Here is a 27,088-nt window from a genome sequence, read left to right as displayed (position 1 = left end):
AAAGTCTTACTCTAACACAAAAATACAGCTTGAATGCAACAATTCAGGTATATACTGCCCCCTATCACCAGAAAATATGCACACTGTCACTTTAACTCGCACTCCAATGCGTTTCTGCCTTCCAATGCGTTTCTGCCTTAAGTCGTATCGCCCTTCTTTTTCTTTTACTCTTACATTTATAAATGTACAAGCAGGTGGGAGATTCTTCCACAGTAGTCCAGACATGTTTATGGTATCTCTTTAACTTTAAACTCCATCACCTGTCAGGTGATCCTTTTTTTAAAACTCTGGTCTGAAAGGTCGTAGGCAATCACTCCAGTAATGCTAGGTGATTTGCTAAGTTTTTATTTCTCGAGTTTGATTCTCTGATCCGAACGCATGTTTTTAAAGGATCTGAATCGTGTGAAAAAGATCGGATTTAACCTTTGAAAATAACAAACATGAGTTTTTAAATTTACCCTGAGATAGAGATTTTCAAACAACAGTTTAGTTTTAATCTCAACAAGTTTTTCTACGTCAGCATTCTTTGTTTCTTGGACAAAAATAACACCATTAAGTCACAGGCACATTACATGCAGCTGTTAGCTAGTAGGCTAAAGCATGTAGCTAACATGTCTCCACAGCAGAGCTAAAATGTCTGTATTATGGTGGTGTTTTAAACCGGACAGTGAAGGCAGTGTAACAGCCACTTATAATGTGTCCATACCATGCCTTCAACATGCTGTATGATAAGCATCTTCAAAATGAACTACCGTCTCCTTCGGCTTTTCCCTTCAGGCGTCGCCAGAGCGATTCATCAGTCTGCATTAAGCCCCAGTTCACAGCAGCATCTCTAATAAAAACACAGAGCCAGCCAACAGTGAAAGATGCAATAATATACACAGAAAAATTGCAGACAGACAGCAAAACGTTGTGGTTTCTCATTCTGCAGCACCTGAGCTAACTGGCGTAGCTACAGGTGTTGTGCAGATAAAAGTTAGTCTGCTGGCTGTGGCGCTGCGTGCCTCCCCCATCACGGGAACACACATCACTCAATAGAGCCGCTTAATGAGGAAGTAAATTTGAAATATGAGCAACTCCGCTATTTTTAAATATATTAATAATATAAACACATTTTTTTATCAGTGTACTTCCTAAACAAGTGATGTTTTTTGGCAGATAAACTGAGGAAAATACATAAATGCAGAAATAAATAAATACCTAGATAATAATAAAAACAATAAAGGAAAATGTGGATGTGTTTTTTCTTTGTTATTCTTATTTTAATGCTTGGCTGAAGTATCGGATTGGGACTCAGTATCAGCAGATACTCACAATTTGATTACTTGGAATCGGATTGAGAGCAAACAAATGTGATCAGAACGTCCCCACCAAAGACACGCTTAAGATCCTTTTGTTATTTTGAGGACCATCTGTGAGTCATGATGAAGCTGCAGACCAGTTAAAAGCACCTAAAACCTCTTCATTTTCTCATTTGTGTGTTGAATATGAGCTTTTTCTATTCAGTTAAAGATCAAGTTTAATTAGAGACTTTCACTGCATTTTATATTGTACTTCAGTGCATTGATAATTTTGGTTTCATTACATTTATTATAAACCTCTCTGAATTACAGTGTTTTTGAACTAGTTTATAAAGTCGGTTATGACTTGAACTCCTTTTTATTTTGAAATCTTAGTTTTTGTTGATTTACATTCAGTAGGAAGATATATTTGTGTTTCCAATGGGTTTTTTATTTAAATAAGAGCATTGTGAAGGTATGCTTTTTCACAAAGGCTGATGTTTAAAAGAAAACACCCTGAATCCACATTTAAATGTAATTACTACCGACAATGGCCTTGCATCGCCTCTCAATTTTCAGATAAATACATTCATTTGAATTCATAAACATATAAACCAAGATGACTAATTAAATAGATTACAAAACTTAAATTGCAAATTCAAACTAAAGCTTTTATTTGTTAACTCAAAAAATATTTGGTGTTTTGTATTTTAGAGGTGTGGAACTAAAAAAACATGTTTTAAATATTATTTCTGATTATAATTGTTCACTGTGAGTTTTCATGCAGGCTGGACATGAAAATAGTCTCCAACACCTATCTCCTGCTTTAGCTTCAAATAGAAAATAGATGGTGAAAACCTAGGATTAGAAAAGCCTGACAGATCTACATCACACTGTCCAAATATCAGGAAATAAGACTGCTGCAGCAGACTTGTCCATGCTGATCCAAGCACTTCTGGGCTTTTTGCCCTGAGTACTGCTTGCAAGGTTTTTGTTCCTACCAGAGACCACCTGATTAAATGAGGTTCCCACACAATTTCCCATCTATTGTCTTTCCAAAATAGACTGCAAACAATTTTTTTTACTCTTTGCAGTCTAAATCCTGCCATCGAGGTTCAGCTCAGTAGCAGGCGAGACCTTTAGATTTGAAAAACAAATGTTTAGGATTAAAACTTTAATTACAAGTTGGTTTTGCGTAGCAGGCAAGTGTAAAGGTAAAGTAGGAAAACAACAAAATAACGTTTTATTATGACGGTTGAACATTTTAATATAGTTTTCGTCTATAAAACAGTAGCAGCAACAGTAATTCACTTCATTTGGATCAACGACAAAGAACTTGATTGCAGGATGACAGTGACACTTCTTCCCCAAGTTCTATTAGAAAGAAACAAGACCGCTGCTACAGTAACGACGGCATGTTCTAAAGAAACACGCAGGGCTGGGTTCACTTAACCACTCAGGTCTAAAGGGGTTTGAACTGGTACCGGTTGCCAAGTGCAGCACATTATATCAGCAAAAATATTTCTAACGAGCTTTGATTTTAATCGTAATATTATTGTACTTTCTGTACTTTGGCTTTAATTTTAGATATTGCAGACCATGATCACACTTTACTTCATTCATAATTTTATGAAAAATGCATGTGTTTAGAAAACAATGTACACACACACACACACACACACACACACATACAAAGACGTGTGTATGTGTGATGCTGGCCTCAATATGAGTGCAGTCGTGGAAACAGGAAGAACATTTAGTTTAGAGTTGATGGCGCTGGTTGTTATTATTTTATTTCTGCATAAAACACAGAAGTCACTATTGTTTGTTTTTATGTATCATTCTCTTATTTTTATCCTTCCTTTTCAATCACACACAAAGTTTAAGAAATTGTAGCGTGAAGAACACGGATTATTCTTTCCGTGCAACAGTGCAGCATGACACACACACACACACACTATTTACGCTCTGTGCTCCTCGTCCTCTCAACAGCTCTGACAAGGTGTTCGAGTGTCCAGACTACCGCACGGCCGGAGAGAACTCCTGCTTCTTCAACAAGAACGACACGTCCGTTTGGGTCAACTACAACATCACGGTGGTGGCCACCAACGCTCTGGGGAGGACATTTTCCGACCCCGTCGACATTGACGTTGTCTACATAGGTGAGGGAAACGTGCTCTCACGGTTTAGTCTGACGCTGTAGACACAACAAGCTTGCGAGGATGTGCACACGAGAAAAGTTGCTTCCTTTGTTACTTTTGCAGGGTTCATTCCCTCTGTCCTCCCAGCTGAAGTTTTCGTTTTATTAAAGTGACAGTTCATAAAAACAAGCTGTTAGATGAACTCAGTTTAAAACACCTGGTTAATATAGTGAAAAGATCATTTTTCAGATTAAACCAGCTTTAATTTTCAGGTTTCTTTCTTATAAACAACTATTATAAAGGGCTTTGGGAAGAATGCAACTAAATCAGAGAGCATCAAGTGCTGCCATGCTCCTCTTTATAGCCAACGTTAAATTGATTTCTTTAAAAATGCCATATTTAAAAGAGGCTTTTCAAACATCTAGTTATGCTGCTAAAATTGGAGCATTGCAGCCTGGGTAATGAGGTATGAAGGGGGTGTCATTCTGTGAAGCATCCACCTTGGCCTTGAGGCTGTTTATCTGTAAGTGCTCCTTTTACCCTTTGTCTTTGATAGTCACACTTACTCCATAGCAGACCTTTGTTTTATCAGTTTCCCTGTCACATTGTCCATTATGTCTCCAACATGACAATGTAACGCCAAAACATATCCACCTATCTCAACCTGAACATGGGTCAGCAGATATTTCAAAGGTTAGAAGTGCAGTATCAGAGTTCCTCCGCTGGAGGTGCCTATTGATTTGCAGTCCCACAGTGCAAGGCACACCAACACACTCACAAATGCACTGTGCTTCAGTTTGGGATTCACCCTTTCTCTCCTCACTCTCAGTCAAGCCCAATCCTCCGGAGAACTTAGCACTGACCGTCCTCTGGGACCAAACCTGGCCCTACCTCCACGTGTCGTGGGAATCCCCGCAGAAAGCCGACACTCGCTCAGGTTGGATCACCCTCATCTATGAGCTCCGGATCAAGTTGGAGGATGAAGATGAATGGGAGGTGAGTAATGGAGTCAGCACGTGAGTTATGCATTTGTTTCTCGAATGAGATTGTTTGCATGCAGCTCAAGCCCCAACATAGCTGATGTGTTTGTTGACCAGGCTCTTATAACCGTGTGATTTGTTTCCAGGAGCACCCTGCAGGCCAACAGAAGACATTTAACATTTTCAGCCTCTGCTCAGGGGGTAAATACTTGGTTCAGGTGCGCTGTAAGCCTGATCATGGCTTTTGGAGTGAATGGAGCTCATCGCAGTACGTTAAAGTGCCTGAATGTGAGTCATCGACCAGCAAATGACATTTATGTCTACGAAGATAGAATACAGTTTTCGAAGGTTTAATCAGGGAAATGTGTTACATTTGGACTGTTTTATAAAACAACAAAACAATAAATAGTACCTTTTAGCTTTTTAAAGAGCAAGTCACCCCATACCAGAGTCTTACTCCACTCCCATTTCCTGTTTGAAAAATGCACCACAAGGAGGCGTTGCCTGGTAGACCAAGAGGACGAAGCCACAAACAAACACACACATAACACACACACACACACACACACACACACACACAGAGTGGCATTTTGACATCATATGGTACCAGCTAACATCATAAGGTATGAAACATCATGAATCGTTACAGGTACATCTTAGCCAATAGCAATGGCATATTTTAATTGTTTACTTGACGAGGGTGCAACGCTGACGGTTTAAGCAGAAAATTTAAATTTTAACTAAGATGCACTTAAGTGCCAAATTATTGACTGCATGTGTCTACAGCATGATTAGACACTCATTTATGTAGTTTATCAGCAAAGAAGTTCATTTGGGGGTGACTTGCTCTTTAAACAACTTTAGATTTGCTCTGATCGTGTAGCAGGCCCAGTCATATAAAGTGGATTTTTGCTGTGTACTACACTGACATCAAAATGTTAGTAATGCTTCATAGAAATACTGCTAATAAACCATCAGTTTATGTCGGACGCCCAAACAAAACATTTACTTCTCTGAGAAAATTGCTAAAAGTTTGAGGAATGAATCATAATGTATAAATCCACAGGTCCAGAGTTGGTTTGACACAAGCAGAGTAGGTTTAGTCTGACCTTCTGACCATTTAAAACAATAATACTCAAAAAGCAGTTGCAAAGAAGAAAAGCATTACAATTAGTGTGTTTGCATCTCCAACAGTGTGGCATTGATGTAGTTGTTATGGTTACGCAGCATCTCCACACTAATTACCAAGATGAGTTTGCTAATTGTTGTTGCTTCCATTCAAAAAAAACTACATAGTATTAATAAATTTACAACAACTTCATTTCCATAGAAACCCAGACTGATGGTAGATTATGTTTCAGAACATTCCTGTGTTCCCCTGATGTTCAATCCTCCACTTTTGTTTTTAGTTGTTATGCATGACAGACATGATACATTAATCAGTGATCATTAGACATACTTATGGGTTTATTTGTAATATTACTGTCATGCTCCTCATGCATGACCTATAGGCTTGGTCAACCAGATGTGTGAGATTTAATTATCAGAGAGAAAGTCTGTAAGCCTATTTATAACTACTGATTTAACAATGGCTGACAGAATAGAAGAAAAGGACTGCATTTATCCAGAGACGTACAAAAAGGACCCTGTGTGGTGAGACACTTGTTTTTGCTCCTTTCAGATTTCAATCGAGAAAAGTCCATGTGGGTCCTGGCTGTGATCTTTTCTGCTTTTGCCTTGTTCATCATCACCTGGCTTATTCACATGAACTGTCACAAGTAAGAAACCTTGCCACTGAATGTGTCTAACAAATAGACATAATAGTACACTGTGTAAGATGTAAAAGGTTAACCCTCAGGAGGCAGGCGTTGCAGATCTGCAACAGTTAAAACCTACCTACCTGGTTACTCCACATACGTATTTCATGAGCATTTTTTAACTCAGAATTACCCCTGAAGGACTTAGTTGTTCGTCCTTTTATCAAAACTTATTTTGAGCCTGAGAGGGTTAAATAAATGAGGAACGCGCTGCACCCGTTTGGACACTTCCATCAGCGATGGAATAATTTGAGGCCAGAAAGTTAAATCTGCACAAAACCAAGTGATTACCAAAGCAGTGTGTGATGTCAGTCCCCTTGTTATATTAATTAGCATCATAATGATCAGAAACCTTGTTTTTGTCTGCAGGGAAATTTAATAAAAAGTATATCAACACTGGTTTTAATGTGGTGCTGCTAGAGAGCCTGAAAGTCCTTTTTATACATGTTTTCAAGCTAATCTTATGACAGAAACTCACTGAAACTATGTGCCAAGTTTTATTCCCAAGTCATTGGAGTGGATACAGTAATGGTCAAAAGTATTTAACCATTAATATGTTGTTTTCAAAGAGCTGGGCTTGAAGTTATTATTAGCACAGTGTGTGTGTGTGTGTGTGTGTGTGTGTGTGTGTGTGTGTGTGTGTGTGTGTGTGTGTGTGTGTGTGTGTGCGCGCGCGGGTGTTCGTGCGTGTGTGTGTGTGTGTTTTCACATTTCCTTGTCTTAGAACTCATTTAGACATAAAAATGATTATGTGGGCTTGATCGATTTCAACATTTTAGCAAAGATCCACTGTTAAATGAGATATTTAGATATTTAACTTGTGGGCGACCTGTCCAATGAATTATAGGCCAATATCTAACCTTCCATTTTTATCCAAAGTCCTGGAGAAAATAGTGGCCATCCAAGTATGTGAGCATTTAAACACTAATGCTCTGTTTGAGGAATTTCAGTCTGGTTTTAGAGAGTATCACAGCACTGAAACTGCATTAGTGAGAGTTACAAATGATGTTCTCATGGCCTCAGATAAGAATCTTGTGTCTGTTCTAGTCTTGTTAGATCTCAGTGCTGCCTTTGACACAGTAGATCACAATGTTCTTGTAGAAAGACTTGAACATGTTGTGGGGATCAAAGGAACAGCGCCAGACTAGTTTAAATCCTACCTGTCTGGTAGATTTCATTTTGTAAATGTACATGACAAATCTTCCTCATACCCCAGGGTTACTTGCGGAGTACCACAGGGTTCAGTGCTTGGACCAATTCTTTTTACTATATATATGCTCCCAATTGGTAAAATCATTAGACAGCATGGGATAAACTTTCACTGTTATGCTGACGATACTCAGTTATATTTATCCATTAACCCTGATGAACCTAATCGGTTGGGTAGATTACAGGCTTGTCTTGAGGACATAAAAAATTGGATGACTCTAAACTTTTTGCTTTTAAATCAAGACAAGACGGAAGTTCTCATCTTTGGACCAGAAATCCAGAAAAGGAAATTGCTTAGTCAATCACCTGACCTGAATGGCATTACATTAATCTCCGAGAACAAAGTAAGGAACCTTGGTGTTCTCTTCGACCAGGACATGTCATTCAAATCCCAAGTTAAACAGGTTTGTAGGATTTCCTTTTTCCACCTTCGGAATATTGCTAAGATTAGAAGCATCCTTTCCAGAAGTGATGCTGAAAAACTAGTTCATGCATTTATTACATCAAGACTGGATTACTGCACCAACACCGTTCTGAGAACTTGTCAAAAGCAGACCAACAGAAGGGTTAATTTCTTAGGTCCTGCTTCAGGTCTTTGCTTGATATTTTCCAGGGGTGGGGGTTATGAATGTCAAGAGTTGTGTGTGACCTTTCTTTTTGCATCACCCAGTTGTCTGTTCCTTGTTGTTATTATTATTATTATTATTATTATTATTATTATTATTATCATTTTACTGGCAGGTTAACTAGAGCACATTTCAATCCTTACATATTATTGAAGTATAAACTGGACTTTACTAAAAATAACTACCAAAAGTATTTTTTTAATTAGATATTAGAGTATAAAAAACACCATCCCACATTATTAATTTCCTATTATTATTATTATTATTACTATTATTATTATTATTATTATTATTATTATTATTATTATTGGGGTTGTTGTTGTTATTATTATTATTATTACTATCATTATTACACATGTGTTTATTTTGCCTGTGTTCATTAAGCGAACGGTTGCATGCACCCCCACACATTTTACATCAAAACGAGCGGCAAGGCTGTGAGAGGTGTGCTTTCTCTTTTCTAAGAGATCTGATTTTCCGTAGCAAAATTATTAGCAAAAAACATTGCAAACCTTCTCATGGTTCATTAAAAATTTTCTTCACAAAATTATTTCTTCATTACGGGTGTGCACCACAACAAATGTTACATGAAAAGGACTGGCGGGCAGGTCCCCTTTAAAAATTCTTCAGGAATTTTATTGTTATTATTATTATCCTGTAACCCTAAATGCTTTAAATGAATAAAACTTTCACATTTTCTTTGATTTTTCCTGTAAGTTAAAGGTATGAAAAACAATATGTTGTCATGGTCAATTTGAAATAAACTTAAGATAACAGAAGTAGCAAAATTAGTCTCCAGAAAATCCTGAAAACCCTTCAGTTGACTAGATCAGGATCGCTGCTGAAGATCAGAAGCAGCTTCAGGTCCTTGAAAACAAAATATGCAGAACTTATGAGTGTTTTTAAACTGTAAACATCTTAGTTTTTGGCTGTTATGTTACATTTAGCAATCAAATATACTTATTTTCAAACTCTGATTTACCTTCAACAAAATGTACTTAATTTTTCTCTATCTTTAATGTTTTTGCAGCCTGAAGCAGTGCATTCTGCCTTCCGTTCCTGGACCTAAGATTAAAGGATTTGATGAACAGCTTCTAAAGGTAAAGCGTCATTTTGAAGACTTGAGTTGTGCTTTAAAGTACAAGGGAAGTTGTTTTTGAGTCTATCTAAAAATAAGAATGCTTATTTTGTTTGCAGGATGGCAAATCCATGGATGCCTTCAGCTCACTGGTAGGGGCCAACTTCCCTCCCACGACCACTAATTATGAGGACCTCCTTGTGGAATACCTAGAGGTGTTCGTCCCAGAAGAGCGAGAGTTGATGCTGGAGGAAACAAAAGAGCTACACAATGACAGCCTTAAATTTGAGAACTCCACTTCAGACTGCGACTCGGGTCGGGGAAGCTGTGACAGTCACACCCTGCTCATAGATAAAAGTGAAGAAGAGAAGGGACAGCAACCAGATCAGCAGAGCAGTGAAATTAAGATGGATGGAAAAGGACAAGATGAGGAGGACAAATATCTGACATGTTCTCCTGAAAATGTGGACAGCCATCAGTTGTCTAGTGAGAAGGTAAAGACTTGGCCTTCCTCATTTTCTCCACTGCCTGAGTACAGCCCCATCCCTCTGCAGCAACCTAACTCACATGAGACATCAAAACAGCCCTGCCTTTCTGACAGCCTGTTCGCCGCTGGGCCCTTGCCCTCCCATTTTCCTCACCTAGGTCACAACACCAAAGATGAGATTGGATCTAGCTACTGGCAGTTTGGCATCAGCAACAAGCAACTTCATCTACTCCATCAGCAGATGGAGGCCCATCAGCAGCTCCAGGCCCACAAAAATGCCAGCGTCTCCAACATCGGCCACCTTCAGCTACCTTCAGTCCGGTTCACCGAGTACGTCGAAGTCCAGAGGGTCAGCGACCAGAACATGGTCATTCTGCATCCTGTTCCCTCACATCCAGAAACCAGCTATCCTGACTGGCACCAGACAGAAGAGTACAGCAAGGTGAAGTGTGTGGACAATGACAACGGGCTCCTGTTGCTCCAGAGGGAGGGCGTGGAGGAAGGGATGGACATGTGCTCTTATGAGGAGCTGCCAGAGAGTGACCCATCAAAGACTACCAACACGACATTCACCAGTCCTTGCAGTCAACCTGCCCCATCAGTCCAGGATGAAAGGGTGGTCGGGGGTTACGTTGAAACCTCTGTGTTCACTCTACCCACCTACTAGGTGCGGCACAAGCTTTCGTCCTAAGGACAAAAAAAAAACAGAATCAAAAGAGCACTAACACTGAATGGCGCCTGCAGAGTGGTTGCAAAGACAATATTTTGCTACCAGATAAATAGCACTATTTATTTTCCATCTTCTTCTGCTGTAACTCTAATTTTTGAATAACCAAAATAATCTGAATGAATAGAAGTTTATTCTTCAGTTACAGAAAGAATTGATTTTGTAACGTAGATGGTACAAGATGATTATATTGTGATTCTACTGTAAATCTTGGCTCCCTTACCTTTAAGGAAAACTAGATTTAAGCTGCTTATTGCATACCGTATGAATACAAATGGATGAGAATGAAAAAAAATAACGATTTGACTCAGTGAGTGGATTTGTGGCCCTTAACTTTTAAAAGTTTAGCTCAACAGAGGGTCCTCTTCTTAATCAATGTGAATTAAAAAGGTAATTATGTTCTGTGTGCAATGATCCATTTGCCACTAATGGAAATTATTTTTGACAAGATAACAGGGCCCGTCATGGACCACGAATGGTCAATGAATAAAGAAGTATAAACGCTATGTGTATCATGTCTGTGGTTGTCTCAGGATATTGTCTTAGATACACACCAGTGGGAAATCTCTGGGTATCATTTTAGAAAGTTCCTACCAGAGAATCACAAGAACACTACGAAACAAGTGAACACTATCAGGAAGATTTATTTTTCCAATTACGCCAGTAAAGTTTTAAAGAAAACCTCATTTAAAGATGCTTTATGTTAGTTTATAAGTGTATATTAGTGTGTGTTTGTATCAGTTTGAGTGTTTTTGACAGGTTGTTTGAAAAGAAGTTTAAAGAAATCTATTTTTCCATTAAGAGAATATTTTTGTGTAATCGGTTTTGAGAAAAAAAAACATTTGGACAAATGTGTTTCGTTTTTGATGGGGAATTAGTGTCATAATCTGCGTGGACGACCCTGTTTAACACTGACAGTTTTATTGTTCATGTACATGTTTCTGTACTGTACAGCTACACATCAGGTGATTTTCAATGCCCTTTGAAACAGCCCTTAGATCTTTATGGAAGCTTGCAGTTAAAATATGTTTATAATAAATTCGCCTCAAAAAGGGTTTTTCTCCTTGTGTGTGTCTGTCTGTTCTTATTTAAATGTCCCAATAATGATAATTTATACTAAATACATACATGTATAATAGTAGGTCCATGCACATATGTGTAATAGCGCCCCTTGAAATAACGAAAACGCACATTAAACAAACAAGGATAGTGATTTCAGTACATGTTTTGAATGTGTGTTATAGATTATTCGGTAACCATGTTGAATGCTGTCCACGCGCACGTAACCTGTGACGTTGTCGGGCGCGGGCGTGGAGTAGCCAGTCACTGCTGGCCCCCTACCAACGCCTCGTTTCGCTGTTTTCTGAGACAGCACGCGCCGCTCAGAGTCAGGACGCGGATAAAAGTTGAACTGCTCTGGGTCCTCATCTCTTTGTGCTCAACATGCATAAAGTTGCCTCTTTTCTTCGTGGCCGTTTGGCGGTTTTAACGAGACAGCCCTGCATTTCGCCCACTTTGGCCCGAATCCACGTTGCGTGTGGTGAGTTACCATGGAAACCAGGCATGTTCAGCCTCCCAAAAACGCTTGCTTACCTGCTGCTGCCTGAAGCTGAACTTTCTTTCTGTGCTTATCTTATATTTAGTTATGTTAGACTTGTGCTATTTGGAGAAATGGCCTGAGAGCCCCTCATATAGTTCCGGTACCAGGTTGGTGATGGCCCCTGTCTTATAGGGACGTGATTACAAAACAGAGACAGGAGGTGAGCTGATGAGAATCAGGTGAGCATGACTAATGACAGGAGAGCTGAGGGGAAATACTAAACTAGGGAATCCTAATCCATGGTCCTGGAGGGCCACTGTCCAGCATCCCTGCTGAAAAAAATCATCATATGTTGTGTTTTGGATGCTGGTCCAGCATGGAGTGCTGTGAATTGGATTTTGGTCCACCATGCTGGACTACGGTGGGATGCTGGTCCAGAATCCATTTAACAGCGTCCCTGCTGGAGTAGCATTGCATGCTCGACCAGCATCCAAAACACAACATATGATGATTTTTCTTTTTCCTACTGAATGTTTTAGTGTTTCTTAGCTATAACACCACATATTAATCAGCAGGGGATTTACATACTTCTGCAAGAGCTCTGAACAAGCGATTTAACCATTGAATCAAAGGTGGTGAAGCAGGGAAACAACAAAAATATGCTGGATAAGGCCCCCAGGACTAGGATTGGGCACCACTGAACTAAACCAAAGAGCCAATTATTACCAGCTTAAAAAATAAGTGACATCACTAGAAAAGGTTGTGTTTCAGTATAAAGACAAGGTGGTATTTAAAGCAGCCATGTTAAAACCTGTGTAGCTTCATTCTGTCAGCTTTTCTTGTCATTAATGACCAGGATATCAGTTCACAGTTAATGATAGTTTGAGAAGACGAGTGAGTGTGGCTTAAGTTTTCCAGCTCGTCTCTACACACATAGTTGTTATCTTGTGAACTTGCTTGAACTTGTGAGCAACATTGTGTAGACATTCCAAATACTATCCACAGCAAGTGTGAATGGCAGTCTGTCCAGAAGCCGCATGAATTGTGGTTTGCATTTGTTTCACACTCAGTGTAAATCCTGCCGATTTCCACCCCCACTCCTCAGAGAAACTTCTGCTTCCTGAAACAGGAGCGCCAGAGTTAGTTTTTCCTAAAAACAACTCACTAAGCATTCATTCATTCATTCATTCATTCGTTCATTCATTCATTCATTCATTCATTCATTCATTCATATTAGAGACCACAAATAACCTAAACTGAGCTTTCTGCAATAAACCACAATGTTTGAGCACAATAGACTTGATAATTACTTCTAATTTAGCAGCACACTTAACAGCTGCGGGACATCATGTCACCTTTCTTGGATTCAGCCAAACCCCTGAATGTTTCTCTGAAATACATTACAGTTCCCAGATTTATTATGGGATAAACTGAGCAGCTACCTCCCAGATTGCTGCTTTTTATGAACAAGAACAGGCAGCATTGTATTCTAATAACTTACATAATGCAGGATCTGAGGAAATCTTATTATTGATACAAGAAAATGTCTGCCTAGATTTGATTTGGTAACTTAAGTCTTTATAAATAACATAAAATCATCAAATGGCTTTGGGGAAGTCACTTTTTTATATCTACTGTGTCTGCTTATTAGTAATTAGCCATTAAAAAGATTGTCAGAAATGTGAGCAATGAGGCAGACTGCCTTACTAACTGCTTCTGGCACAGAGTTGGTCACTTCAGTTACACAACAAACTGATTAGGGCTTTCCCTGTCTGACTGACATTTATCACAAATGTAGGTGCATTATGTCAGAAATCAGCCTTGAGATCCCCTCCTACAGACGTGCCAGAGATGCCACCCTGCAGTTTTAGTCCAGAGGAATACAAGGTAAGAACAACCTTCAAGCATTTAGGGATATACATGATCTAAATCTATATTTGAAATGTTATCTACTCAGGCTAGATATAATCCAGCTGATGCACTCTCTCTTCTCATCATTAACAATGAAGTTATTACATTCACACCCTCATTCTCAAGTGGCTCTAATGATCTCACACAGTCCTGTGCTTTAAAAAGCCCCAATCAAATAAGAGAGAGAGAGATGATGAATATCTTGACCTAAGTTTTGTTTGACTGTGCAGGGCATGTCAAAGGCACGGATGATGGAAATTCGCCAACAGAACTGCAGCCCTATGACCATGAAGGTCACCTATTATAAAGAGCCAGTGTTCATCCACCAGGGCTACATGCAGTGGTTATGGGATGTGGACGGGAGACGATACCTGGATCTGTTTGCTGGTGTGGCTACTGTCAGTGTGGGCCATTGTCACCCGTATGATTCTTGTTCTTTTGTCAAACCGTGTCATTATTTTTCTTTTCTGTTGGTACAGACCGGTTCAAACATGTTCTTAATGCATATGTGCACAGGAAAGTAAGGGCTGCTGCAGAGCAGCAGATGAAAAAGCTCTGGCATACCACGAACATTTATGTCTATCCTACCCTCCATGAGTACTGCGAAAAACTAGTCTCCTATTTTCCAGATCCTCTTAAGGTACAGTGGTGGGTTTTTAGATGATCCACAAGTTTAGATCTTTAATTAAATCTTCTCTTGATGTGTTTCCTTGTCCAGGTGATCTATCTCACCAACAGCGGCTCTGAAGCCAATGACCTGGCAATGCTGATGGCTCGCCTTCACACTGGCAATTATGACATAATCACTTTAAGGTTCAATATCTTATTTCTTGTTTTATGCATTTTTATTGACTTATAATATGTGCATGATTGCAGAAGCGTATTGCCATCAGTGCAAAGAAAAAAAGGAGCAGTATCTCATAATGATAACAATGTTTTTGTTATTATGAGAAACGTCCTTGCTAAAATTGCATCTCTATGTCTTTTGTACGTTCATTCTGTGCGGCTCGTCCAACTTCATCACTTGGTTCTTTTTTAATACAGCAAAATATTTGTTTTTACCTTTTTTTGTTGATGTTTTGACTAACACTGTAGTCTTCCTCAGAGCTTCGCCGCTGTTAGTGGTGTCGTCACTTCCTTCTGCGTTTATCAGCGGGCAGAGGATGACATTGTCCTATATCATGCAAAATCCACTTTTTGGAGCTTCTGGTCATGTTATATTCTTATTTCGTCATCAAAAACACTTCCAAAGCAGTCTTTGGCTGCTCACATACATTTTCCTCTCTCAGCTGCAGATCCTCTGCCAGTCTTTCCAGCTAATGTAAACGGCTGGATGGGGCCAGTTTGCGTCATCATGCCCCACTCCTCCCCATCCAAGTAGTATTGAATCCAGATCCCCCATTCCCTGGACTGTAAACACTAACGCCCACTCCCTCTGTGTAGCTGATGAGGATCTTCACTTTTGTTAATGCCTAGGACTTGACTATTCATTTTTGGCTGCAAGAGGAATATGATCCGGTCTTCCTAAAGAAGAGTTAAATTGGCAGAAATGCTTGGATTTTGTTTCCGGGGGCTCTAAAACCTGAGCAAGAATGTGTTTGTTACCTTAATTTTACAGGCTGCTTGTACTGGCCACCACCAGCACATGAGTGGATTTTCAGACTGAGTACTTTTACAAACCGGCACCATTCTAACGTTAAAACGTTAAAAAAGGATGGCTAGGCCAGAGCCAAACCAAAATGCTGACCATCAGCCCCCTAGCAGAATGGTTATAAAGTTTAGTGAGTGAGCATGTAGAACAAAGTGGGACATTGAGTCTCTGAGTGGTGTGTGTGTGTGTGTGTGTGCGTGCGTGCGTGCGTGCGTGCGTGCGTGCGTGCGTGCGTGTGTGTGTGTGTATGTGTGTGTGTGTGTGTGTGTGTGTGTGTGTGTGTGTGTGTGTGTGTGTGTGCGTGCATGTGTGTGTGCTGATGGCTCATTAACAGCTTCTAAAACAGAGAATGAGGCTTTACACTTGGTGTGTGTTTTGCTGCAAACATTGCTTTGTTTTTTAATCAGGTGCAATGGGTCTGCACGTCATCCACTACATCTGTGCTCCAACAGCTGGAGGACAACTAAATGAGTAAAGCAGGTGATCTGGAGCACTCAGATGAGCAAGTTGTTTTAATAGGTGCAAAATAAAAAAAACGACACATTAATATTTCGACGCAATGTGTGTCTTTGTCAGAGTTACATCATTCAATTAATTGAAGATGGATTTATGCAACTTAGATACTAACTCCACCTAGTATGAAGAGAACCAATGAAATTTTGACTTTCTACAGCCAGCCTCTGGACCAATCACCAACGCTTTTAAATAATTGATGTAACAGTGATGTACCTCTGATGAAGACGCACGTTGCGTTGAAACTTTAGTGTGTAGTTTTAAATTTTGCACCTATTAAAAACACCTTGCTCACCTGAGTGCTCCAGCTCCTCTGCTTTACTGCCTTGTTCCTCTTCATGCTCCTTGATGCCTTGCTGGCGATGTGGGGTTACATTATGAAATGGATGGAATTTACAAGTGTAGAGATGGGATTTCATGGATTCCAAGCATCTGATTTCTGGGTTGATAAAATGTCCTCAAGAAAATAACTTATTTTGGAAAATATGACATCTCCATAGTGCAGATTGTGTTATTTTAATCATATATGGGCTTTCCCTAACTCTGAAAGGTTTAAAATAGCATGATGCAGTCCCTTTAAGTAAAATAAATACAAAATGTTGGACCAACAACCTCGATCTTGTTTTTGTCCCACATGGTGAAAAGTTTGGACACTTGAGCTTTATGAAGTTTGTGATTGATATTGTGTTAGGAGAAACTCGTTGACGATTGTACCTCATGTACAGTAAGATCTAACCACATTTTAGCTGATCTTTATTTATGTTTAGAAAATGTCTTTAATGTAATTTTGTTTTGTTTTTTATTTCAGAGGATCGTATCATGGTGGGAGCCCACAGGCTATGGGTCTTACTTCCAATGCAGCTTATAAATACCCCATTGCCAATGGTTTAGGTTGCACAAATGTATGTATTACATTGGATGATTCCTATTTTACTGATGATAAACATATATGAACACCTGCTCTATCACACAGCTGTCCACCACCTCCAGACACGCATCTATCCATGATGAATAGAAAACCAAGCCACCACTTCCAACCTATTGCCTCTGTGTTTACGTTTGAATTTCATAATTAGAAAGCACACTGGCGTGATCACAATGAAGAAAAAAGGATTAAATTAGTGAAATGATTTAGTCATCAAATTGTCCCACAGAACGATAGTAACTTTAGTAATAATATATCTGTAGTGGTTTTCCACCCTACGACGGACTGGAAACATATCCAGGGTGTACCCTTCCTTAATGCCCTGGAAGTAGGCACCTGCAAGGCTTAGTGGGTATGGTTGGATGGTTTTCCATCATTTATATAAAAACAGGTTGGGAAATTGCTTGTTTAATGCTATGTGTCAAGATACCGAGTGATGTTGGTGCTTTTTTAAAAGTAGAAAACCTGTTTATCTGGTAACAGATGTCATTTGAACCCACTCACTCATCAGACGTGATGTAATAAACTTTCCGTATATCTTTACGTTAGATATCTACATTTCATTCATTAGGTATAATCATCAGTTCATACCTGAGATGCAAACCATGAAAAATGTTCTGAAAGCTTCCCCTGATTCTTAATCATGTCTTTGTGTGCTGATATTCAAAAGTGTGGGAGCCTAACCCAGCTGACTTGTTTTCTACCAAACAATTAGACCATGTGTCCCGATGTATTCAGAGGCCCGTGGGGAGGAAGCCACTGCAGGGACTCTCCAGTACAGACGACCAGAGAGTGTAGCTGTGCTCAAGGTACAAAAAACACAGCCATGCAATTATCAGTGCACTCGTGCAATGTTTTCCAGGTGAAACAATGTTTGACTTTTGATACAAAGGATGTTTACTTAGTTTTTTTTTTAATATTTGAACAACTCTCCATTATACATTAAATTACTGTCTAAATTAGCTAAATTATACTCTGTTATTTGCTAAGACCATTAAAAATAGCAACTCAAAAATGTGTTTAGTTTTGCTAAAGATAAGCTAGAAGCAATGAGAGTGAATTCTGCCAGCTGTAACCCTCAAAAATGAGGAGGAGAAGGACAAGAATGTGTGTTGAATGAGCCAAATAAAGTTCAAAGTCTCCTGCTGTTGATCATTTACCACTTTTAGCTTTTACCACTCTCACTAACGTCAGTGTCTTACCAAGGTCAGTATATAAGTCTATTTGCTAAGCTTTATGGAACAATGTGGTAATACCGTATAAAATGTCAACAAGCTGAACAACAAGCCCATCATAAATCATAAAGAGTCAGGGGCGGACATTATGGAATTTACAGACCACACCTGCCCACCACATTCAGCGTAACACACCTGAGTGTGTGAAGCAACTGTGCAAGTCATTAAAAATGTGCACTTTAAGCCGTGCAACAACTTCACTGGAATTCATGAGAGCGGACAAGTTAAATACTTCCAACGTGTCATTTATTTATAGCTACAATAAATAATGTAAGTGGTCAGTGGAACCTGTTCAGCATGTACATTACCTATTGGAACGATTAAGCTCTGTTGGGAATAAGTCATTAGGAAATGTATTTCTTCTGCTTTCTTTTTTTTAAATATATAATTTAGTTATTTGTTCTTATTTCCTATTTTATTATACGAACCACTGGAAAGCGCTGTAACATATGGATGCTCAGGACTGGAAAAACCTGATCTCACTCAGTCAATCAATCAATCAAAGTATTTATTGTCAATTGTACAGTGTACACTGAAATTCTTACTTCGTCCCACAACCCCCCACCAAGATGCCATAAATTACAAGGAAACTCACTGACTTTCTGCTATTTTTGTTCATTTAACAGCATTTGCTTAAGTAGCTGTTTTTCTTTTTTTGTTTGTTTTGTTTTGTTTTGTAGTTTCTCCACTCCTTTTGCATATTGTTCCCATTTGAAAAGATCGTAATAGATAATGTTACAGAGCAGCACACAACGCCAAAGGGAGCAGGTGTCTCATATGATTGGACCAGGCTGGTGTCAGTGAAAGAAATAAAAATGGTCTCCAGACCCACATGTGTCAGCGGGTTGGTGGTTCTCAGACAAACTCTTCAATTGCTTTTTCTAACCGAATGACAGCAGAAACAAAGCAAACGTGTTCGTGTTTAATAATGTGATCGGGCTGATCTACTGGTTTTATGAGCCAATTAGAACAATAAACAAAGAGTCCGGAGTTCTGTCGGCCCAAATGGACTCTTGCAGCAGGCAATCGTCGACCGTCCTGGGATTCTCCAGGATTCAGATGGCCATCTCGCCCCTGCAGCGAATACAAAGTGTTGTATGATAAAATCACATGACGAAGCAACACTAAAATGTAGATTTTTTATTTTATTTATTTATTTATTTATTTTTGTCAGTTATGAGCTAACATTTGACTATTGGGAATTTTCTCACAAGTCCTGAAGACAATTCTAATTTCCTGTTTGTATTCATGATCTGATGTTTTATATGTGAACCAAAGTATTTCCTTGTTTTATGATACAGGTATTTGCATGGCAAATGAGCAATACATTGGGCAACTCCAAGAGACTTTAGCTACAAGTGTCCCAACTAGAATTGCTGCTTTTTTTGGAGAACCTATTCAGGTGCTGTTTTCACTTGTAAATTATTATAAGAAATCAAATAATCACTTTACTCTTATTCGTGCCTTTTCCTCATAAAGCTACCACATTAGCACTTTAAATCTTATTTTTTATTCGTTGCATAGAGGGAGTCTGTAATTTCATCCTCTTTTGTTCTTTTCTGTTCTGGTTTGTTTAGGGAGTTGGAGGAGCTGTTCAGTACCCTAAAAACTACCTTAAACAGGCTTACAAACTTGTAAGAGAGAGAGGGGGGATCTGCATCGCTGATGAGGTTGGATTAATGAAGTTGTAGTTAACTTTTTTCTCATTTGTGGGCTGATACGTCCATTACAATAATGCTATGCTACACCTGCAACACCATCACCCTAATCGCTCGGCTTTCTAAGCACTAATGGGATTCCATATCGTTCTTTATTGCACCTGGCAGGTCCAAACAGGATTTGGCCGAACTGGAAGCCACTTCTGGGGTTTCCAAGGACATGACGTCATTCCAGATATGGTAACAATGGCTAAGGGTATTGGTAATGGATTCCCCATGGGAGCTGTTGTTACAACACCTGGTGAGATTATGGCATTAGTATTAAAACTGTGCATTGAAGAGCTGAGATGCTATTTTAAAGGCTGGGCTGAACCTAATATTGATTTTTATTAAACAAAACTTACTTTCAGCAGATCAGAAATGTTACAATTTAAAGAATGGATCGTATTAGGCTGAAAAACTTCCATCTTGGAACGATGTGAATAATATATAGTGCCGTAGCACAAAACAACAGTGAAATATTTCTGATATCATTCCTATTACAGCAGAATTAGCAACCTTTGAGACCTGTATTGATTTTAATAATGCCTTAAGAAATGAATCATATGAGCTCTCTTGACCCTCACCTCCACAGTACTGTTAAAAAATAGCTTTGTGCCTCCAAACAAGTATGTCTTATTTATTATTGTGTTATTTGTTGTGATAGCCTGTTGCTATGGCAATCTGTTAATAATTACACGTTGCATACCTGGAGACCCCTGTAGTTTTCTAAAGGTGTTCTTTAGTTCTAAGAAAAGACACTTGCAAGAACAAATGCGGACATGAAATCACAATGTCTCAACAAATAGATTTTGCATAATGCATTCATTCTGTTCTTTGCTAGAAGCTCCAATCTGAGTTTGCAGTGGCTGAAGGTGTGAGCTTGTTTATTCATGTGTTTTCCAGAAATTGCAGCCTCATTTGCCAAAGGGATTCATTTTAACACCTTTGGAGGAAATCCTGTGGCTTGTGCTGTTGCTTCATCAGTGCTTGATGTAAGTGTTTGTTGTTTATTTTATCAAACTGTGACTTTATATAAACATGTTAGATACAAATAAGTTCACTCTTGTTTAACAGATTATTAAAGAGGATGGCACACAGAAGGTTAGCCTTGACGTTGGCTCCTATCTGATGGTGGAACTGGCAAAACTCAGAGACAAGTATGAGATCATCGGTGACGTTCGTGGAAAAGGCCTGCAGATTGGAGTGGAAATGGTCAAAGACAAGGTATCAGGTGTTTGACGGCAGCGAAACTCACCTCCTCTCACATGTTTGGACAACATGTATGTCTACTTCATGCCTTTGGGACATGGTTCAGCAGTGCCCTAGTTAACCATTGTCCATCTGTAATCTTGAACAGAACAAACTCCGCCATGATGCATGTACTCCAGCTGATGCTCTATTTGTTTTGCAAAAGAGTCAAAAAAGACAGTTTTGGGTGTAGAAAATAGAATAATTTATAAGGAAACTATTTGTAAAAAAAAGGATTGAACTCATTTTTATAGCTTACTCCAGGCTCTGGTAAATCATTTGTTGTTTTAATCTAAAACAGGGATACAAAGTGCAGCATGAGATGCAGTTGGAGACGTTTCTTCTGCAGCGTTTTTAGCCATATTGCTTAAAATAAGGGGGGGGGGGGGGGGAGGGGGCTTGATTGCCCTTAAAAACATCCTGGAAAAACCTCATTGTGAACGTTCTGTTTATAACGACTGGATCACTAACAATCCGTCAAACCGCTCCTCAAACCGTCTCTCCCCCCTCGGCTCATACCACTCTTTGAGCACAAATCGCACATTCTCAGCTAGAAGCAGATGAACATGAAGTGAAGCCTAAACCATGGACAACATGTTCCATTCTGTTTGTTCTGTTTGTAGCAGCAGAACTCAATAGGCAGCCCACGGGCCCCTCTTTGTGGCCCCTGAACCCTGAGCTACAAAAACTCCTTAGTGGGGGTTACTGTAGCATTTCACCAACCAATCAGAATTGGCATCAAAATACGAAATTTTACTGCTAGACATGTGTCAAAGTAAAAGTCTACACAATATGTCCATGATGCTGGGATCACACTGTTTGATTTTTGGCCATCGCACAGGATTGTTCATGCCACACTGTGAAAACTTTACTGTATGACGCAAGATTTCTGTGAGGCAGACTGCACAACGTGTCACTTCAGCAGTACACGCTACTTCATGAGCACACCTCCCAAAAACGTACGTCACTAAGCAGACCGCTAACCAAAACGAAGCTGAAAAAGCTAAATAAAGCGCCGCTGTTAACGCTTCTTTTTAGTGTCAGCTCAGCTCATCTTCCTCAACGAGGAAGAATCGTTTTCAAAACCACTTTGGCCTCAGCCTCCGGCTGCGAGTCATGTTTTCTTTCTATCTTTCTTTCTTTCTTTCTTTCTTTCTTTCTTTCTTTCTTTCTTTCTTTCTTTCTTTCTTTCTTTCTTTCTGCTTCCTCGGTCCCTCTGCAACAAAATGCTACTGAAGCATCCTTATCAGTTGAGATTTCCTAGCCTGGCCTGCCACACTCGTCCTCTGTTTAATTCTGCACAGAGAACCAATGCTTCCCATAAGGAAGCACGGGGCTGGCTGGTCAGGCTAGCTAGAGAATTTCACCAAAATCATGACTATCTTATTTTGAAATGTTGATTGAGACCAGATGTGAAGTAACAATTCAGGAGCGACTAAGAAGAAGGGGGTTCCCATTTACAAACCAAAATGCCCCTTTTTGCCGCTGGCTGGATGATATTGACACAGCGTTTCCCTCCCTCCCTCCCTCTGCTCTGCTCTGCCCCCCCCTCTCTCTCTCAGCTTCAGCTGTGCCAGGACAGACACAGCAATCTGGATGCAATATCAGATCACTTCATACTGTTTACTGATCACCTCAGTTAGTAAACAAAGGTGGCTGTGAGCCATTTTGCTTTTGGAGACTGATATGAATCACACTGCCGTATGCTCCTCACAGCAGTCTGTCTTGCTCCTGCTGGAGTGGTGGTTCTGAGCTTCAGTCAGAGAAGATATTTACTCCACTGCATCTACACCGATAATGAATCACGCACACGGGAAGCCACTGCCGGCCAATTATACTCGCCAATCAGAGGCTCCCTCTATAGACGTGAACTTCAGCTGGCCAATCAGTCGGTAGTAGTTGAGTCAGTTTTGCGTGAACCTGACCGCCACAGACCAGGTCCCCCCCCAAAAAAAAAACGTTCAGCTGAGCACAGAAAATGCACAGATTACCTAGATGTGAACACAATTAACCTACAAGGGCTGAGCCATGCCAACCTAGATGTGGAAACCCCAGTAGAGGACTTCAGCATCCTGGAGGCGTGGCTTAATGGGAGAAGTCTGAAGAAAGGGGACTGGACTTTAGAATTGTGTATTTTCACAAAGAAGTTGACTTGAACAGCAAGGAAAATATCTATTTGACTTATTTTCTTTTACCCATCCAGACTAGGAGAAGTAAAGGAAAGCCGTCCTAGCAGGACAGGAAGTAGAACATTTCTGTTAGAAACATTGAGAGGGCACTGGGATTGGTCAGGCAGATGCCAAAAATCTTAAACCCCCTGACCCAGGAGCCACGACCCAGGTAGACCAAGGCACCGCACTCCACACCAGGTGTGGCAGGGAGAGGGGAGACGAAGATCTACATCATCAAAAGAAGTCCCAGGAGAAGGGAGGAGTCAAAGGCCCCAGCCCGGTGGCTGCCTGGTAGGGTCTGGGTCCCTGGGCTCTGCTGGGTCCCCGGCAGAGGTGGTCACCCGCGGGTCATTGGGTCCCGGGCTCAGCCGGCTAGGGGGTGGGAGGCTGCGGGCGGGCCTGTGGGCTTGCCGCCGATATCTCCCGGGACTCTGACGGCTGCTGGTTGTGGCCCCCCGGGGTGATCCTCTGCGCCTCTCGACGGGGGCAGGGGCTTTTCTGGTCGCAGTCTCCCTGGAGTTCCTGTGCTCTGGGGCAGCTCCTGGATCTCTGGGACTTGGAGCTCCCTCCATCTCCTGCACATCTTTGGGGGGTGATCTGTGGCCCCTCACACTCTCTATTGGACGCTCCTATAGAGAAACCTTACATAAACAAGCACGCGTACACACACAGGTGCTCACATGGTGCTCTCATAAGTATGGACTTGGGCACGTTCAACACAGGTCTTAAGGCTGTGGTTGGCACTTAATGCACTGTGATTTATTATCGTGTGATTGTTCAGTTAAACAATGTTGATTACATATTTCTTCATCAAGTTGACGCAGTGATAGCTTGACCCTCTTGTATTGTTGTTGTGTCCCATTTTTATTTTTTTGTCTTTTTGGTTTTTTTTCTTCTTTCTGCAGGTCTAGAAGCAGATACTTGTTCATTATTGTTTATTTTTGTGGAACCCCCCCCCCCACACACACACACACACACACCTTTTGTCTTTTCCTTTCTCTTTCACCTCTGTCTCTGTGTCTGGTCGGAATTAAAAAGCATTCAAAAACAATAACAATAAACTTTTAAGTATCAGGCGTGACATTAAAAGCAGACGCTTTGATGCTCCACCTGAGAGAAAATCTGTAAGGCTTGTCACCAGCATTCAGACATTAATTCTGTTTGCTTCACAGCCAGACAGGGCACACAAAAAGAAAGAAAAGAAAAAGAAACATTGAGAGGGGAATTAATGAGACGTTAAACGTAACATAGGCTTTAGAAGCCACATTTATATAATTTTGTAGATTTTTTCTTCTTCCTCCCCCTATTTCATTTGAATGCTTATATTCTAATTTGAAGTTTGTATATTTAAGCTTTGTGTGAAATAAATTATTGAATTGAATTGAATTGAAATAATAATAATAAATGAAGTGTGTGTGCTTTACTCCTTTATTATCTTTCTAGGACATGTTTTGTAGCTTGAAGCTCACTCGTGGCATAGTAAGGAGTTCTTCTGTGTGAAATTGTCTCTTCTATCTTATATAAGCTGGAAATGTGCAGCCGTTCAGGAAAATTAGCAGTTTATCATAAATTCTAGGAGTGATTTATCCTAATCAACATGGCCGCCATTGTTTACTGCAGCGTCCCGTCTCATCTGTCTACAGGTCAGCAGAGACCCACTGTCCCATCAGGACATGGTTGAGATCTTTGAGGATGTTAAAGACATGGGAGTCCTGATAGGTAAAGGAGGAGTCTATGGACAGGTAACGTCACTCACCTTCTGCCTCCATCTGTCGCTTGCATCCATACAAAGAGAACCAGTACTATGAAAAATATTTGCTCCCTTATGAATTTATTTTAAATGTCAAGGAAGTCTTTTCTGGAGGCGGCTACCGCCTCACTGACTGGTTTTACTATCAGGAAACTTTATTGAGCATTAGGCTTCTTCTGTAGAAGAAAAAAGTTCTGCGTGATCTGTGCGACGTAGCTGCCTTCACACTTTATTTCTGTTCTGTTCATTATCTACACAAAGCCAATCCTCTGGTAATGACTTCCAACAATAACGTGATTCTGGACTGACGGGCTGGTCTTTCGACCTGCCATTGTGGTTTTTCTGGTAAAACTGTTAGCAAAAAAAGATCTATTTAATTTCATACACACTTTAATTCTGATCATGTTCGGTTCGGAGGTGGGTGGCATTTGAAAACAGGTATAGCCTAAAATATTACATTTAAAATCATTTGCCTTGGTTGTTTTTGAATGCAGTATTTCCTTAACATTTGACTTTTATTCAGCCTGGTTTGAATAGCCGTCACAAAGAGACAGAAAGGGAGGCTGTTGGAAAAAAGAACTGAGCTTTAAAATGTAATTTAGTGTACATTTTTTCTTTTAGGTTGTTAAAAACATCATGCTCTCTTCTCCACAACATCCCAGAACCATATGAGACTAAACCTACCTTGCTGTAATTACCACACTATCCAAGCTTAAGACCTGTGTTAAGTCAGAGAGGAAAAAGGCATCTGGAATGATTTTTCTCTCAAGTGCATAATTTTCACTCCTGTTCTATTTTTTTCCCTCCTGAAGACCTTTCGCATCAAACCCCCCATGTGCATCACAAAGGAAGATGCAGATTTCTTCTTGGCAGTTTTTAACAAGTCCATCCAAAACTACATGGAACGAAGATGAGACCTCAATAAAGCAGAAGAGCAAACCAAGCCAGGATGTATTTTTTTATTCCCTCTGGGATTAATAAAGTATTTTTGAATTGAATTGAATCTTCACAGAGGATTATAATTTCAGTTTTAAACTTGTGCCAGTATTAATAACAGACTTATTGTACACATTCATAAAAGAAATATCTTCTCATCACAATGACATCAACTAAAGTGTACTATTGTATGTCTGTGTGATTGTGAATGTAACACATTTTGTCCATTTTATGAGTCATGGATAGAGTAATACATCAATGCTTTATGAATCAACTTATCTTTCAAAATAAACTGATACTTTTTGTAACTCTGATGAAGACACATCCAGTGTAGAAACATTAGTTTTCCTTTGTTTTACTCGCACCTAGTAAAACTTGGCTCACCTGAGTGCTCCAGAACTCCAATTTTTTTATTGTCAGTGTCCATCGGCCGTGCAGCACCAATTTGTGAGTGGATGATGAGCAGAGTGCTCCATTCTCTATTTTTTTGGAGTGTTCTGTAGTGAGCGAGTTCTCAGGTTTGAATGTAAATATATTAAAATTGTGTCCCTGGTGGCCCTTTCGGCTCTCTCTTGTGGTGCAAACCAAACACCTTCAGAGCTCGCCATTGCTGTGAATCATGAACCTTGTGTTTGGTTTTTGTGACAGCATTATTTGGACAATTTCTTTAGAAAAGAAAGACACGTGTTTTGGTCAAACGACTCAACCTCCAAAAATCCCTTATAAAACTACATTTCCAGTTCTCACCACTGCACCATGAATTTATGTTTGAGCGTGTAACCCTTTGGAGGCAGGCATTGCAGATTTGCAGTTTAAACCTACCTGGTTACTCCACATACGTATTTCATGAGCATTTTTTAGTTCAGAAGTACCCCAGAAGGACTTTGTTGTTCGTCCTTTTATTAAAACTTATTTTGAGCCTGAGAGGGTTAACAAACTCAGGGAGATCGTTTGAATGAAACACTTCAAAAAATTTCTTGTTGTCGTTTACCCTTGAAAATCAGCTCCTACTTGACAAGATGGGTTTCCGCTCTTCAGAAGCAGTCACAGACCCTTGAACTCCGCTTTGTTACTGAAAACAGAAATGTACTACGACATGTAGAGGAGCAAGCATGATTAAGTATGAATAATGCCCACACCCGAACAACCTTTGCTCTATAAAA

The 27,088-nt window shown here is 39.9% G+C and overlaps 2 protein-coding genes across 2 annotated transcripts in view; both read left to right on the top strand.

The window, feature by feature from the left end:
- The window catches only part of prlra (prolactin receptor a), a 33,462-nt gene extending 23,083 nt beyond the window's left edge, over positions 1–10,379 (top strand). The window contains exons 4-9 of the mRNA XM_015942882.3: positions 3,273–3,442; positions 4,251–4,417; positions 4,548–4,689; positions 6,083–6,179; positions 9,084–9,153; positions 9,251–10,379. Coding sequence (XP_015798368.3) covers positions 3,273–3,442; positions 4,251–4,417; positions 4,548–4,689; positions 6,083–6,179; positions 9,084–9,153; positions 9,251–10,285 — 1,681 coding nt within the window. The 3' untranslated portion in view covers positions 10,286–10,379. The remainder of the gene's footprint in view (positions 1–3,272; positions 3,443–4,250; positions 4,418–4,547; positions 4,690–6,082; positions 6,180–9,083; positions 9,154–9,250) is intronic.
- A 1,283-nt stretch (positions 10,380–11,662) lies between these two features.
- agxt2 (alanine--glyoxylate aminotransferase 2) lies at positions 11,663–26,320 on the top strand. Its single transcript, XM_015942880.3, has 14 exons — positions 11,663–11,885; positions 13,684–13,772; positions 14,027–14,217; positions 14,313–14,436; positions 14,515–14,609; positions 16,769–16,862; positions 17,601–17,694; positions 19,422–19,522; positions 19,698–19,790; positions 19,947–20,079; positions 20,724–20,812; positions 20,895–21,044; positions 24,883–24,981; positions 25,802–26,320. The coding sequence occupies exons 1-14, from the start codon at positions 11,789–11,791 to the stop codon at positions 25,901–25,903; spliced, it is 1,551 nt and encodes a 516-aa protein (XP_015798366.3). The 5' UTR covers positions 11,663–11,788; the 3' UTR covers positions 25,904–26,320.
- Positions 26,321–27,088: the final 768 nt, after the last annotated feature.

Source organism: Nothobranchius furzeri, chromosome 6, assembly GCF_043380555.1.
Source record: "Nothobranchius furzeri strain GRZ-AD chromosome 6, NfurGRZ-RIMD1, whole genome shotgun sequence".
Lineage (NCBI taxonomy): Eukaryota > Metazoa > Chordata > Actinopteri > Cyprinodontiformes > Nothobranchiidae > Nothobranchius > Nothobranchius furzeri.
The sequence above is the reverse complement of the archived record's forward strand: the minus strand, read 5'-3'. Positions and strand labels throughout refer to the sequence as shown.

Bases quoted from the DNA above. Each gene is read 5' to 3' on its own strand.
- agxt2 (XM_015942880.3), top strand. From the start codon at position 11,789: ATGCATAAAGTTGCCTCTTTTCTTCGTGGCCGTTTGGCGGTTTTAACG. The intron at 14,610-16,768 runs GTTCAATATCTT...TTTTTATTTCAG, and splicing joins TATGACATAATCACTTTAAG to AGGATCGTATCATGGTGGGA. The intron at 20,080-20,723 runs GTGAGATTATGG...TGTGTTTTCCAG, and splicing joins AGCTGTTGTTACAACACCTG to AAATTGCAGCCTCATTTGCC.